General features: G+C 37.6%; 1 protein-coding gene across 4 annotated transcripts in view; it reads left to right on the plus strand.

Annotated features, from left to right (window-relative positions):
- Positions 1–16,201, plus strand: part of adamts6 (ADAM metallopeptidase with thrombospondin type 1 motif, 6) — a 128,276-nt gene that overhangs the window by 4,773 nt on the left and 107,302 nt on the right. For all 4 annotated transcript variants that reach the window (XM_067433835.1, XM_067433836.1, XM_067433838.1 and 1 more), the window contains 5 exons: positions 4,133–4,497; positions 11,288–11,456; positions 11,689–11,906; positions 12,035–12,118; positions 13,781–13,926. In XM_067433835.1, the coding sequence (XP_067289936.1) occupies positions 4,133–4,497; positions 11,288–11,456; positions 11,689–11,906; positions 12,035–12,118; positions 13,781–13,926 (982 nt within the window). The remainder of the gene's footprint in view (positions 1–4,132; positions 4,498–11,287; positions 11,457–11,688; positions 11,907–12,034; positions 12,119–13,780; positions 13,927–16,201) is intronic.

Here is a 16,201-nt window from a genome sequence, read left to right on the forward strand (position 1 = left end):
GTCATTAAGACTCTACCCAGAGGAAACTTTTATTGCTCACTTATGTTTCATGGAAAGTATCAAGCTATCAAGCTTGTCTCAGGTGCTTCTCCTAAACTTCCTTGAGCAATACAGCAAAAGTATAGAGTACAATGTGGGTAGCAATGATTTGATCTTTGAAGAATTTCATGAGCAATGTTTGAGATCATTTTGAGATCTCTGACTTTTTTATCTGGCAGACCTAAACACAGAGTTAGACATTTTTTAGATCTCCCCTGAAACTCTACAGAAGAAATATCAGAGAAGACGACTGACGATGTCTATGCCTATTAAAAACAATTAAAGAGATATTTTGTGTTTCTTTATTATATGAACAAATTAGCAAAATATCTCTTTAATATGTCATTTGTTTTTCTTAGACATCAACGTGACAAAAGAGAGCACATTTTTGTTTGCGTCTCCTACTTCTGATTTTTCCCCTGAGAATACCCCCTCAGTAATTTCACTTTTTTCTTCTTGAGTATTAAAATGATCTCAACAATGTCTCAAACTGTGCTCAGATTTGCCAGTCCAGATGGACATTTTATTGCTGTTGCATAGCATCAGGAGATGTTACAAGGTCTTTGATATCTGAGGTAGTTACGGGTATCCTTTTAAGTCATCTTAACTCCATTAGCCACATTTCCAACAAAATTACCCAGAACATTTTGTCCCAGGGAGTTTTTCCGCCCAGACCTGCTGCTGTCTGCGTTTCCACCGCAGTCAAAAGTAGCGTGGAGATTGGGCAAATTAGTCCAGTGGCGTAGGACTGCGGCGACTTTTCAGTTCCCGCTGGATTTTGTCCTCCACATATAAGCTTAATAAATCCTTAACCTCGTCATCAGTATTTTTTAAACTACATTGTTGATTCGCATAGCAAACAACTCTTACTGCATGCACCGCAACAACGTTCAAAAATGGTGGTGGAAATATAACGCTGCGTGGAATCAACTAATCAAAATGTTGCTTGAACTCAACCAATCAGCATGTTCAGCACCCAAGTCCCACCCCCAAAATTTCCTGAACTTTGAAAAAGTACTAGCTTGCAAGCAGGGACAGTTCCTGTGGTGGAAACGCAGCTATTGTCTCAGGTGTTGCTCCTGAAAAAAACATTACAGACCAGTTTCACAGACAAGGCTTAAGCCTATTTCGAGACTAAAATGCATGTTTGAGCTATTTCAACTGAAATCAATTTGCACTGGCGTATCTTTGTCAGTGCCAATGTTTTGTCTTAAGATGCACACTAGTAATGTTCTTAAAGGTGTCATGAACTGGCTTTTTATTTATTTATACTGTTGTCTGAGGTCAACTAATGATGTTCTTGTGGTTTTTACATTCAAAAACATCATAACCAATAAGTAACAGGCTATTTTCTACACTGGTTTTGAGGCTCTCTCCTGAACACTGGGTTTTGATGGCTAGGATTGGATAAGATTTGCATATTTAATGAGCATAAAGGGTTAGTTCGCCAAAAATGGAATTTATGTCATTAATGGCTCGCCCTAATGTCGTTTCACACCCATAAGACCTCCGTTAATCTTCTGAACACAGTTTAAGATATTTTATATTTAGTCCGACAGCATATCTAAGTGTATTCACACTATAATGTCCATGTCCAGAAAGGGAATAAAAACATCATCAAAGTAGTCCATATGTGACATCAGTTGGTTAATTAGAATCTCTCGAAGCATCAAAAATACATTTTGGTCAAAAAATAACAAAAAATACAACTTTATTAAGCATTGTCTTCTCTTCCGCGTTTGTTTTCAAACCCAAAATAAAGATTCAAATGGTCATGAATCAGCGTATTGATTCATGATTCGGATCTCCAATGTCACATGATTTTAGTAGTTTGACACGCGATTTCATTTTTCAAAAATTTTATTTTTGGGTGAACTAACCCTTTAAGCTCCCCTGTCAGTTCACATGAGGGAGAGGAGAGATTGAGGGAGAAGCGGCAACCTGAATGATTTTCCCGATTACAGGGCTCGTAAACGTCTTTATCAAACAAACACAATGATTTATTTCTCATCCACCTGCGACTGATTGGACTATTACTTTTATATTACACATAGCCTGCAAGATCAGTCCAAATCCAGCATCGACCGGAGATTTGTTTACAAACGATTCCACAGAGAACTGAAGTGAACACCACTGTCTTCCCCATGTAAGCTGGAACTTAATTAAAAATATAGTTCAACCACTCATTTCTAATATTAGGATCACAAGGAAACTTATGCAGCGACTGTGTTCTTCCACAACCAGGAATAGCACAATCTCTTGCTATCTCCCTCGGCATGTTTATTGTTGTTGGCTAGCACGAGCTGATCACCTTCATGAGTCGGTGGGTGAGGCTACTGAATTAGACGTGCTGTAGAGGTGTGCTTCGTAGCGCTATGACGTAAGAATGAAGCACAAGATCGTTTGCTGGGCCTGGTGTCTATAAAAGCTTTTCTTTGACTAACAAGGACATTTTCAGCTCTGAAACTTAGAGGATATTCTTATATTTCCATGACCTTTTATATATCAAAAGATCAAGGGGAAGTTGATTTCTAAATTCATCACTCCTTTAAGGTTTATAAAAGGTAAACTAAGACCTAATCCTGGCTTAATCTAAGCCCTGTCTGTTATACCATGCCTAAAATAAATCTAATGAAACGTGTTCAAATTGAGACATCGGACTTTAAACGAATCAAACCTAACCCTAGTTTGAGACATTGTTGATCTACTCTGAAACAACAAGAGAAGACACTTGAGATTACCGGGAGCGAAATCTGAGAAGCAGAAGTCTAACACAAAAGTCTCCATTTGTTCCATTTGAATATCACTGCTGTGAAGGAGAAACAACTGAGGGATTAAGGAGATCAATCAAATTTCAGAGATTTAAAAATACAGTTAACATTTCTCATTAAATTCTTCAAATATCCACATTAATTGATGTATATTTGTATTTCTCTAAAGCAGTGGTTTTCAACTGGCTGTGGGACCCACATTTTCCCATGGCCCTTAAGCCACGACCCACATTTTTTGGAATTTCAACCAAGCAAATTTATTTCTCATAAATAGTTGACATACACAAAAGTACTGTCCCATTTTCCAATTTCACTAACACTGATGAATAAACCTGATCTTATTAAATAAAGTATTATAAGGTAAGGAAGTAGTCCCAAACAACTTAGTAAGTTGGTATGAGCCAACAGTTATCAAAAATATAGACTTAGTATTTAGAGTTAAGGTTACAGAAACTAGTTATCGTGGTAAATACAGAGAAATAGGGGGATAATCTGAGAAGCAGAAGTCTAACAAAAGTCTCCATTTGCTCCCTTTGAATATCACTGCTGTGAAGGAGAAACAACTGAGACATTAATGAGATTTAGAGTTATTTTTATTTTTTATTTTTTACCTAAGCTTACAATAATTGCAGCTAATGTGGTGAATACACAATACTAACATGATCTTTTAATAAAACTTATGAACTGACCTTGAAGAATAAAATGAACATCATACCTGCATACAAATCAGCTAACTCACGACGCACCACTTACGTAATTTATTGGTACTTTTGGTAATTGACAATGTAACTACGATGCTGTACGCTCATAATTTTGACTGCAAAAATGCCTTCTGCTTAGAATAATGACACTGACATATAGCCTGACATATTTCAGATACTAAAACAAGACAACTCAAGATGCAGGTCAGAGGAACAGAAATGGAAAAGCACATTCTGTCTGACAGAAGAGCAAAGCCTTCGCAGATTCAATAGCATTCATGAACGTCTTTCAAAATAAAAGTAAATACGTTTTATTGTTGTTATTCCTTTGATGACCCACCCAAAAAGGTCTTGTGACCCACTTTTGGGTCACGACCTACCAGTTGAGAAACACTGCTCTAAAGGATTTTAAGAAGGAACATCAGAAACAAAGTTGCTACTGGAATTAAACGCACCGTAGCCATGAAAGAATAATCTCTGAGCAAATAAACCTTACTCTGTCTGAGCACACCTGCCACATACAGTGCTGAAATTGTGTGTTGACTTTTGATTTCCCATGATTACCCTCTCCTTTGTTTTGCTCACTGTTATCTGCTTCACTTTATTCCCCAATACCAAAAGCGGAATTCCTGTCCACGCTGGAGCACTATCAGCTAACAGTACCAGTGCGGGTGGATGAGAGGGGCCAGTTCATGAGTTACACTGTGAAACATTACAGGCCCGGTCGACGGCGACGTGGACTGGACCAGGCTGAGCTGGACCACACTGAAACCAGGCTTTTTTACAAGCTCTCAGCCTACGGCAAGCACTTTCACCTGAACCTGACACTCAACCCCAATCTGGTTTCTAAACATTTCACAGTAGAGTACTGGGGCAAAGACGGACTAGACTGGCAGCATTCAGTGGTCGAAAACTGCCACTATGTTGGATATCTACTGGATCAATATAGCACTACAAAAGTGGCATTGAGCAACTGCAAAGGCTTGGTGAGTACAACGGATTTTGAACATCTTCATGCTTTTGGTTTATGAGAAGGTAAGTATGCTGTTTTTTCTCCAAAATACCTCAGGAAAAGACATACTGTTTTCTGCATAAAAGAACAGATTGGAAATTGTACATTCACACAGGGATATGAAAGCATGCTGGCCAATGACATGTGGAATATGCATTGCATTTTATTGCCCACATATCTAAAGATCTTCAGCTGAAGTGTTTACTTCCTCAAAGGGCCCCATATTTGCTGACTTAGCCTTTTTTGACGTGACTGATATGCTGTCCTTTCTGTGGATGATTATTTCTAAACCACGAGAATATGTGCTATTACTTTTAGTGATCGAACTTATGATCTTCATCTGGCAAAGATGTAGGTGAAAAATGCTTTACTTTGCACTCGGAACACCTTAGAAAAAGTAACCGCATTGCAGCGCCCTTGCAAACGGCTCAGAATACCTTAATAACTGCGTGAGAAAAATCTAGTTGTAGACAATGGTGTAATTTCAGCAAAAGTAAAGGTTTCCAGAACACTCTTGAGTTGAGTTGATGCTGCTGTGCAGGGAAGCTGATTCCCTTTCTTGGGAATCAACCTACAAATGGCTTCTTTGTAGTTGTCTACTAGGCCTATTAAGCTCAGTTAGGAGACAGGACTTTACCTTGAAAAATGTAGTTTGTTGTCCATGTCAATGTCTTGCTCAGCAGTCTTGCTCCAGAGCTTCAGGCCAGCATTCACAATGAGTCAGCATGTCTATATCACATTAATAAAGCTTAGGCAGCTTCAAAAAACTCATGCCTCATGTGTTTGACTAACACGAAGGAGAGAGAGAGAGCACCTCGTCTGTGTTGCTGCCAGAGTTCTTATCTATGTCCCTGTCTCTGTGCACACGGCTGCTTTTGCTCACTGTTAAAGTGACTGCTGAGTGACAGCAAAATATTAGCTTAGCTGTCTCTCTGCATCGGGCTTGAATCCCTCCTGCACCTGCAAGCCCGTTGCCAGCTGATTCCTATCTCACGCTGAGCATTTCATCAGGAGGGGACTACGTCGCTTGACTAAACCGCACTACACGGTTGCTGTGAAACGTGGCTTCCTGTGATGCGATGTGATTATTGTAATGTTAGATCATTGCTCTGACTAGTATAAACTAGTGTGACATTTTAAATAGCACGACAACTAGCTTCTGTAAGTAACTAAAAGGGTTTTAATGCTGCACAGCTTAACAGCTTAGCTTGTTGAGGCACTAATAAAACTTTCGAATGCCTCTGTCAAGTAGGGATGTGCAAGACTATTCGACTAGTTGATTAAACAATACTGCTGCTGCTATTTGACTTGAAAATACTAGTCGTTAACTTTTTTGCACATTTAATATTTTGTTTTATATTTTTACAAAAAGGCTTTTTTCAAATTACCCACATTACATTTTAATATTAATATATATTTTGAAAAGTGTAAATGAGTAGTGGAAAACTTAATTTAGTTTTACCAAATTCCATGCAATCGTTTTCACTTGTGGCAGATCCAGAGAAATGAGACTAGTCGACTAGTCTGACCGACTCTATACTGACTCTTATTTTGTTCTAATACTGTATGACATTCTTCTGCAGAGAACAAAAAAAAATACTACCTTCACTGTAAAAAGAAGTTTTTAGTGACTGATCTTCTTTTTCTTTCGGCTGTTCCCTTTTGGGGTCGCCACAGCGAATCATCTGCCTCCATTCATCCAGTCCTATTGACTGATCACATCTCAATTTTTCAGTTGGCCGAATTGAATTTCTGTGAATTAAATTGCATCAATTCACAGAATTTCAATTCGGCCAACTGAAAGTGAAAATGTGATCAGAGACATTTTTTTTTACCTTGTTCGTTCATCTTCCGAACGCAAATTAAGATATTTTTGATGAAATCCAAGAGGTCTCTGAACCATCCATAGGCAGCAATGTCAATGCAAATTTCAAGGCTCAGAAAGGTAGTAAAGACATTGTTTTGTTATGTTTTGTTTTGTTTTTTGCGCACAAAAAGTATTCTCTTATTAATGACAGAATTAACATTTTTGGGTGAACTAACCCTTTAACGCAGTTATCTACTTTTCCAAAATGGTAATTTTACTGTTGTTTAAATACTTTAAATTATATGTAGGCTTCAGATTAAAGGGTTAGTTCACCCAAAAATGAAATTAATGTCATTAATGACTCACCCTAATGTTGTTCTACACCCGTAAGACCTCCCTTCCTCTTCGGAACACAGTTTAAGATATTTTATATTTAGTCCGAGAGTGTATCCAAGTCTATGCACACTATACTGTCCATGTCCAGAAAGGGAATAAAAACATAATCAGCGTAGTCCATATGTGACATCAGTTAGTTAATTCGAATCTCTTGAAGCATCCAAAATACATTTTGGTCCAAAAATAACAAAAAATACAACTTTATTAAGCATTGTCTTTTCTTCCGGGTTTGTTTTCAAACCTCCAATAAAGATTCAAATGGTTATGAATCAGTGCCAATGTCACGTGATTTCAGCAGTTTGACACGCGATCTGAATCATGAATCAATCTGAATCTGAATGAAAACAAACGCGGAAGAGAAGACAATGCTGAATAAAGTCGGGTTTTTTTTGTTATTTTTGGAACAAAATGTATTTTCGATGATTCAAGAGATTCTAATTAACCGACTGATGTCACATACGGACTTCTTTGATGATGTTTTTATTCCCTTTCTGGACATGGACAGTGTGCATACACATGGATACACTGTTGGACTAAATATAAAATATCTTAAACTGTGTTCTGAAGATGAACAGAGGTCTTACGGGTGTGGAAGAACAGTAGGGTGAGTCATTAATGACATAAATTTCATTTTTGGGTGAACTAACCCTTTAAGTATGTTCCTCAACAGTGGAAATTAGATATTTGTGCACATTTGTGTCTTTAACTTGACGGGAAATTGAGAGGAAAATTCCCAAGCGAGCCGGCCCTGTGCAATTACCTTAAACTGGTGTGTTCATGTGGGGAGGACAGGCCTCGATATTGGATTCCACCCTGGTATCAGCAGCACCCTCGCATAAATCTATGAGAATTTAGAGTGGCTCTGCTGGTCCTGAGGCATTTCCTGCAGTCACTGTGTCTGCGTGCAAACACAAAACCTTCTCACTAAACCACTCTGCGGACCTATAGTTTCAGGAGTTCAGTAAATAGCACGCCTGTAGAGAGTTTTACCTGAACCTCACAGTTGGATATTGCAAGAGACAACAAAACAATGATTTAAACAATTTTCAATACACCTCAGGATCTCTCAGCAGCATTTGAGACATGGTGTTGGTTACCACAGCAAATCATTTTATATTCCTAGGTTTGTTTAAAAAAAGTCAATGTCAATGGCAGTTGTTTGGCTGGCACATGACCCCGGGAAGCATCTGACCTCACCGGTTTGCTGCTCATGGCCATTCAGTTTTGGTCCAATTTTTATAAGGCAAATCACTTATAGCTTTTGACTACTAATGACCCTGAAACGGCAAGAGAATAACGTCATAACATCAAATTGGTTGATTACACCACAAGAACATGCAGAGGCTTTCAGCAGTAACTTTTCTGACCTAGAAATTGATAAACAAAAGCCTGTTTTAGGCTTTAACATTAGGGTAAGCTTTTTTTAGAAACACTTTTCCTTGTTCTGGTTGAAACTCTCTTCACATCCTGATAGCAATCAATAGAAATGGTCTAAATTAGGGCCGGGACTCGATAAAAAAAAAAAAATCTAATTAATTAGAGGTTTTGTAATTAATTAATCGAAATTAATCGCATATTAATTGCATATAAATATTTGACCTGAGAACAGTGAGAAGTAATTTTTCACAGGTATTTTTAGTATACCATTGAATAATGACTGAAAACATAAGCTTAATCAACAAAATATTGTTTATTTATTTCAGTCCAGCAGACCAGCGCAATGTTTGCCATTAAGTTTAGCAAAAGCATATTTGTGATATTTGAGGCTCGATGTGCTGCGCTGATACGCAAATTCCTTGTTGTATAGCTTGCACACAACCATGCTCTTCACGACGCTTCCATTCTTTAGTTTTTTAAAACAAAATTTCCCATCCATGGGGCCAAGCAAAGCGGTCTCATCAGCTTCTTCGTTCATGTTCACTCATGGTTTGCTGTTGTCGTGACTCCGGAGCGCTAGTTGGTGTTCCAGTATAATCGGTCCGTCGAAACTCGTTTCAATGAAAAGCGTTCCGCGGCACAACAATAAGTGTAGTTACATTTTTTTTTTTTTTGCGTAATTAACGCGTTAAAGTCACGTAATTAATTAATCTTAATTAACGCGTTAAAGTCCCGGCCCTAGTCTAAATATTAAAACATTTTTTAGAAGCTATTGTTTAGGGCTAGTAGTTGGCGGATTTTTGTTGTAAAAACTTGGCACGCGCGCTGAAATCAGGCTGGAATACACAATCTTTGCCGGGTTGTAAAAAATAAAATAATTTAATGATACACAGTGTACTTACCTAACATGATCATCATTTCTGAGAGAAATTGTGATGGTGAGTGCATATACAAACAAGCTCTCCGTTTAGGATTGGAACATATAATCCAAGCCCCTTTGATGACGTGCATGATTACGTTACTGTTGATCATCTGTCCGTCACCGTCTAAAGCCTGCCCTGATGATTTCATTGGTCCGAACAGTTTCTGTTCGGGGATAATTACTCCTCTATGGAGTGAGGCTAGACCGAACTGCCCGACCTAAAAAATTGGTGGGCGGGGCTAAGTTCAGCTGGTGATCCAGGCTACACAAAGTTATGACTAAAATTGAGTCTCTCAGACTATACCGGTGACTGCTTTTGCTAATTTATAATTCGTTTGCGACTGCGAGTATGAAAATTAAATTTAAAATTAAATAATGAAAACAATATTTTGTCAGAATGCACAGGTACTTTTGAAAGGTCGTCGAAGGAGAAGGAGACTCTTTGCTCACAGAATGGTGTAGTTACAGTATCTTCCAGCAGGGGCTATCTGCTGACACTAAGTACATTTAGGCTGAAGCTGAAATCAACACCCTATGAAATATGGCATAATTTAGGGGACAGCCATTTGTGGTGGTGTCCGAAACCATAGTGGACGTTATCGAGTGCACTCGTTCTATCCCACATTGCACCGCAATAACAAGTGTACAGCCGATGTACACTCAACGGCTGTCCAAATTCACTCACTCGTTTTCATTCACTCCTTTAAGTGTACTGTATTAATGGTCTAACGTAGGGACTAGCGATTGAGGGTTTAGGGGCCAAATTTGGATTTAGCCTTAGTTTTACTTAACCAGTAAAAAGAAAACAGTGTTTACAGTAATGCACTTACTATGAAAGTCTATGAGAAAAGACATTGCAGAGGGATGTACTATTGAGGCTTTTAAAAAAAACTTACTTTTTTCATTTTTTATTGGTGGATTGTTGGCCGAGTTCCCTGTGTCTGTAAAGGTTAAAACTCCTCCACTAGTCTTATGTTAATTTTATTTTTACTGTAGACTAAACCTTTAAAATCATGTTTATTTTAGCATTTATTCTGGTCTATAGTCTTGCCCAATAGATTTCCATTGTAAGTGACTTGTAAACATAATTTTTAGTCTTTACTTACAAGAGTAGATTATTTTCATTCACAACTGCTTTCTAGAGCTTAGAGATGTTTTAAGACACCAAACAGTTAATTACTGGGATCAAAACTCATTCTGAAAGTAAAAGTAAACTTAATGTTCCACTTCCACCATTAAATCAACCAGATAACTGACACAAAAGCTTCCAAAATTCCAATCATCTCTGCTTTATCAGGTCCCTAATATTAGCTTTTCCCCCATTATTCCCCCTTAGTTATATATGGAGAACGAGACAGTTGTAATGATGCAAAAATTTTATATTGTTATTGTTGCAGCCAAAAGTACTGGCTCACTTTACTTCATAAATTGAGATCTCTGCATTGCCTTAGTCATTTTATTGAAACCAAAAATGGAAAAAACAATCCTTTGAATGCCTCAGCAGTTTTCGCAGTGCATCACACAGCATACGGCTTATATCAACTGAGCTTTTGTTTTGCGTATGCAGCGTTTGCTATTTCTTTGTAAAGATTTAATTGGTCTCATTGTGGAGTTTTACAGACTTGAAGAGAACATGCCAGAGCTTTTTTCCCCTTCTTTTTCTATAAACACATTTCTGAGGCACTTTTTGAATTTATGTTAAATTGGGGGTGTTCAAGTGCGCAGATCTGTGTGCTTTGGTTCATGTCCAGGTAATTACGGTGTTGTTCTTTATGTAATTGGTGGTTTTAAGTGATTTATCTCATTGATTTGTATTGTGTCATGCTTTTGCATTTGCTTGCAATGCTGAATGATATGAATTACTTGAAAAAATATATAGAGTTATAATAATCTGCGTTCTGGTATAAACTTAAGAAACTATTTATAGAGATGATAAGCATGTGATACAGCCATTGCAGATGGAGTATTTCAAACCTTGTCAGTGAACTTATTTTCTTACTTTTCCTGTGTGCGTTTTGTACACTGTAAAAAAAAAGTTAGAGCTCGAAAATTTTGAGTACAATTGACTTGGATGTTGAAGTTATTCCAACTTAAATTATGTTAAACTGACTTTAAAAAATGAGTTGCATCTTGAATGTTGAACAAAGTCAAACATTTCTTAACTTTATTTTGATGAGTTAAAACAGTTTAAAAACACATGTTGTCATAACTTATTAAACATATCATTTTTTACAGTGTATTATTTTCTCTTTTCTTATCAAGCATGGTGTCATAACCACAGAGGACGAGCAATATTTAATAGAGCCATTAAAAAATATATCCAGAAATTTCAGTGATGTCAACCACGAAGGACAACCACATGTTATTTATAAAAAGACTTCCATTCCTTCTCCGCAAGAGCCAAGCGAGGAGTTCAGCTGTGGTGTTTCAGGTTGGTAAACCTCCATTTGGCCGCATTGTGACATAAACAGCTATAGATAGCAGTTTAGGAAATGATGGTCAGTGGTTCAGGTTTTGGCTGGAAATCTCTGCAAACAGCCTCGGCATGAACGTTGAGTGAAGAGCTACTCTAAAGTTCAGCTGAATCTCATTTTTACTAACAACTGAACTTTTAATTAATCTTTTTTTTTGATGAAAATATGAGCCATATTTGTTTTCTCCAGACCTCTCAATAAACAGGACACCGTGCTACGATAACAATCCTGACGCAAACCCACCTTACCCAGTCCCGGGCGGCGATAGCTCGACAGGTGGCCACCGCCAGCGCCGTTCTGTCAGTTCGGAGCGCTTTGTGGAGACCCTAGTGGTGGCGGACAAAATGATGGTTGGCTACCACGGTCGCAAAGACATTGAGCACTACATCCTGTCAGTAATGAACATTGTAAGTTTGGTCCTGCTTTTCTCATGCGTTTTTGTCTCAAATGCATGTTTCATTCCTTAGTAAGGGCACATCGGAACTTGAACAGCATTTGGCTGACTTTGTGTCTTTTCTTCTTTTCTGGAGGTCAGGTTGCCAAACTTTACCGTGATGCCAGTCTTGGAAACGTTGTGAACATTATTGTAACCCGCCTGATTGTTCTGACAGAAGATCAGGTCAGTGTTTTAATGTGATGCAGAAGTTTTGTGAACCAAAAGGACAATTCTGTCGATTTTTACTCAACCTCATTTTGTTCCAAACCTGGGGTGCATTTCCCGTACAACGATGTAACTCACTGCTTAACTACCATAGTACGATGCATCATTGAAGAAATCAACTAACTAGTCACGACTGTTTCCCAAAACCGTATTGTCGCAAATCTGTCGTTCAACCAAGTTAAGTTAATTAAGTTAACTAATTATTATTAAGTTAATTAATTATTTTGAGATCGAATTCATGCTAGATTTTTTGCTATGAATTATGGACATTGCATTTGAGGATTAATTCTTATTTTTCTCAGTTATTTAGCTTTATTTACAGATTCAAATAGGCTCGTTCTTACGTACTAGTGCACGTCCTCACATGCACACTCTTCAAAAAAGGTGCTTTAAATCTCTTGACAAACTAAAAGGACATAAATGACATTTGTATGTATTCGAAATAAAAGATGGATTGTACTGAATGTCAGCTTGCTTATTTTGATCAAGTTAAGGATTTGTTAAGTCCACATGTCATGCAAATAAGAAACTCTGCTTCTAAATACAGATCAAGAGCTGTCGTTCAAACCACACTAGTTTTGCGTTGCTGTTTGCGACTGTTTGTCTGAACAATGGTTTCGAGAAACACAGACTCGTTGAACTATGTTAATAACGACGGAACTTGCGAACATAGTCGGCTAACGATGCTTTATTCTTACTTTATGACTTACTTTCTTCTTTGGAACACAAGAACATTCATCGGTCTTAAAATCAATGGGGTTTAATGTTGTTTTGGACCCCATTGACTTTCATTGTATGGACAAAAAACAACAGTTGATATTTAAATTGTGTTCCACAGATTTAAAAAAAAGTCATACATGTTTGGAATAGAATGAGGATGAGTAAATGATGACCAATTTTGTTGTTGTTGGGTAAACTCTCCTTTTAATGGTGTAACTTTCTTTCTTTCCTTTTTTTTTGCATTGTTCTCCAAAAGCAAACTGTTTAAACAGTTTAGAGCTGCATTTTGGTTTAGCAAAAGTTCATTGTTTTTCAGCAGTACTTCCCAAGACTAGGCTAGGTGATATTGTCTCCCTAGTCTCAAGCACATGCACACTATTCCTCGTTTTTGTCTTTCGTTTGCATTAGCATTAAATGAGTGTGAGCTCAGAGTATTTTTAGAAGCTTAGAAACACACCTCACGGTAGTCTGCTGTTTTATTGGCCTGAATAAGACAGATGGAATCATGAATCGTCTGACCACTTTTAAAGATAAAAGTTATTCAAACAGATATGCCTAGACATTGTCCCTCAGGGAAACTTTGTAAAAGATTTTACATTAATGTCTTTAACGAGAGAGCCAGGGCGTTTGTCTATGTCTTTTTCTTTTTTTTTGTTCTTGGAAGAGTCAAATAACTCTTCTCAGACTGGGAAACCAACCAAAAGATCCAACTATCACAAAGATGATGTCATTAGAGCTACAATTCACATTGTACCAGCCAAATAATATATTATATAAAATAATAACTTAACGATCTGAAGCGTCCTTTGTTAAATTGTGACTTCATTTCAAAATGCTGCAGGTCAGATTGTGTCGTCTCGAACAAAGTTTGATATGTTACATTGGTGTTCTACGTTGCAGCCCAACTTGGAGATAAACCACCATGCGGACAAATCTCTAGACAGCTTCTGTAAATGGCAGAAATCCATTCTTTCTCATCAGGGAGATGGAAACAGTATCCCAGAGAATGGGATCGCCCATCACGACAATGCGGTTCTCATTACAAGGTCGGTTACTATTATTTCCATCTGATTTTAGGGGTAGTTATTGATTGAGGTTGGGGAATATGGTTAGGACTATGTTTGTTTGAAAGGAATGTTTTTCCATGGCCAAGATGTTGATCCAGGAACACATCCTACTTGGTCACCAACACTTCATCTATTTAAAATCATGTTCGATGACAAACATTTATTCAGCCAATATTTGATAGATTAGGTTAGTATTTTTACCTTTCCATAACCTACAGAATTTTACTACATTGCAAAGGGTAAATACTTTACTTTCGTACTTCACTTGGTAAAATTATTACATTTGCTATTCAGCCTGATGTTAGTATTAGTAACTAGTTAAAGAAGACCTATTATGCTTTGTTACATTTTCAGTGTCTGTTGAATGTGTGTAAGCATGAAATTGGTCTACAAAGTCAAAGCACAAAGCCACTCCAAAGGGAGTTATTCTCTATATCAGTGCACACTGTTTCTAAACTCCCTGAAAGTAGTCTTGAGTTTCTTCTCGGAACAAACACGTCACAACATTCCCCATTTAATTAATTCCCTCCCAAAGGATATGAAAAATTGAAGGGGCCAGGCCCGGTTGAGTTAAATTAGTAGCGTGTTCAAATTGACGGTTATGTTAAGAGGTGGGACATTCCCTAAACACGCTCGAAGCAACTGACCAATCACAACACACTGATCCAGCTGACCAATTAGAGCGTATTGTGCTTTTCAGAACAAAGGGCTTCATAGAGAAGAACTAAAGGTTACTGACAGACTGGGAAGAGAGGTGCTGCAACAATGTCAAATATGGGAAAAGTCATGTTTTTCGAATATTCAAGCATGAAAATCAATTCTAGTAGAGCCCAAACACAAATCAATCATAATAGCGCCCCTTTAAGAACTAGTGCATATAAGTCATTACAGTTGCTTCCACGAAACCCCAGCAAACAAAACATGTCTGTTTAAAAAAAAAAAATGTATTTACCGGAGGTTGTCTTTTTTATTTCCTGTCCAAATTTTCCTTTGAGTCAGTCTATGTTGTTAAATACATACTCTTCTGAATTCCCCGCTTCAGTTCATTATGTTTTTCCAGAAGCCAAAAGCGTCTAATAGTAGCTTGTTTCAATGATTAGTTTGTGGGCGAGCAATCTGTTAAATGGCAGACAGCTCTGCGATTTTTTTTACTAACTTCCTCAATTTAGCTCAAATTAGAGAAGAAAGGCTTGTTTTAGGGCTTGCTGACATTTTGGCATTCAAGTTTGACAGTTTGTACTGGAAACATATATTGGGTGGGTCATTTACAACTGAGACTAAACTGGTTATTAATGTCATTGTTAATTGCTGTTCACTGATGCATGACTGTGTGGTTTGGACAGGTGTGAGCCTTGACGCGGTCAGCTGATGCTGTAGACGTCACTCATTCAGCAGAGGTTATTGGGTATTTCTATTTATAAATATAATTTGTTTAACTTCGTAGTGTTTTGCTAAACACGTAGAGGCCTAACACCTTTTTGAATTGACTGAAACAGGCGGTGTGTCTGACGCTAGTCTACAGAAAGTATCATTTTAGGTTTATTTCTTCTGAACAGACAGAAATCTGCCAAAGTAAGCCGGGCGGTAAACAACTAGCCGCTGTCCTGCTAATTTCTGGCAGACTGGTTTTGAGTCTGGCAAACAAACGCTGCTGGTTCGCCGCTATAAATGGATTTCATTCTGAATTAAGTGCAGCTTTAAACTTTAGTCAGAGAGTTTTTCTTTCAGAAAAAAAGGCTTGTGTTGTCTTATTCTACATGTGGTGGAGGAATTGACATTTCAAACTTCAGTTAAATATAAATGGCTCCAAAGTTCCTATTGTATTCTTTGGATCTAGGGCTATTGTTTTATGAGATCTGTTCTGATAATTTGAGGCTTTGCTCAAGAAAATGAACAATAGTTTAAGTAAAACAGTGGATAGCTATTATATCCAAAGCTGAGAATGTTCATTAGACCCCAAGCCGATGTGTGGAACCTATATATGCAGACATGCAGATTTTTTAGTGTCTCGAACTCCAATCTATTTCGTTTTTTTGCAGTCTGAACTGAAAAAACACATGTTTACAAACTCGATCCAGACCACATTGATATGCGGTTTGCATTCTGTCTCAGTCTGAATGTTCAGACTGGATTTCTTTAACGAAATAATTAAAGACATCAATTAATTTATTTAAAATAACATATCCTTTCATCACTGTCTGGGCACATTCTTGATGTAGTGGATTATGTGACATTGACTTGTAGTTGTGTCGTG

Source organism: Pseudorasbora parva, chromosome 23 (assembly GCF_024679245.1).
Source record: "Pseudorasbora parva isolate DD20220531a chromosome 23, ASM2467924v1, whole genome shotgun sequence".
Taxonomy (NCBI): Eukaryota; Metazoa; Chordata; class Actinopteri; order Cypriniformes; family Gobionidae; genus Pseudorasbora; species Pseudorasbora parva.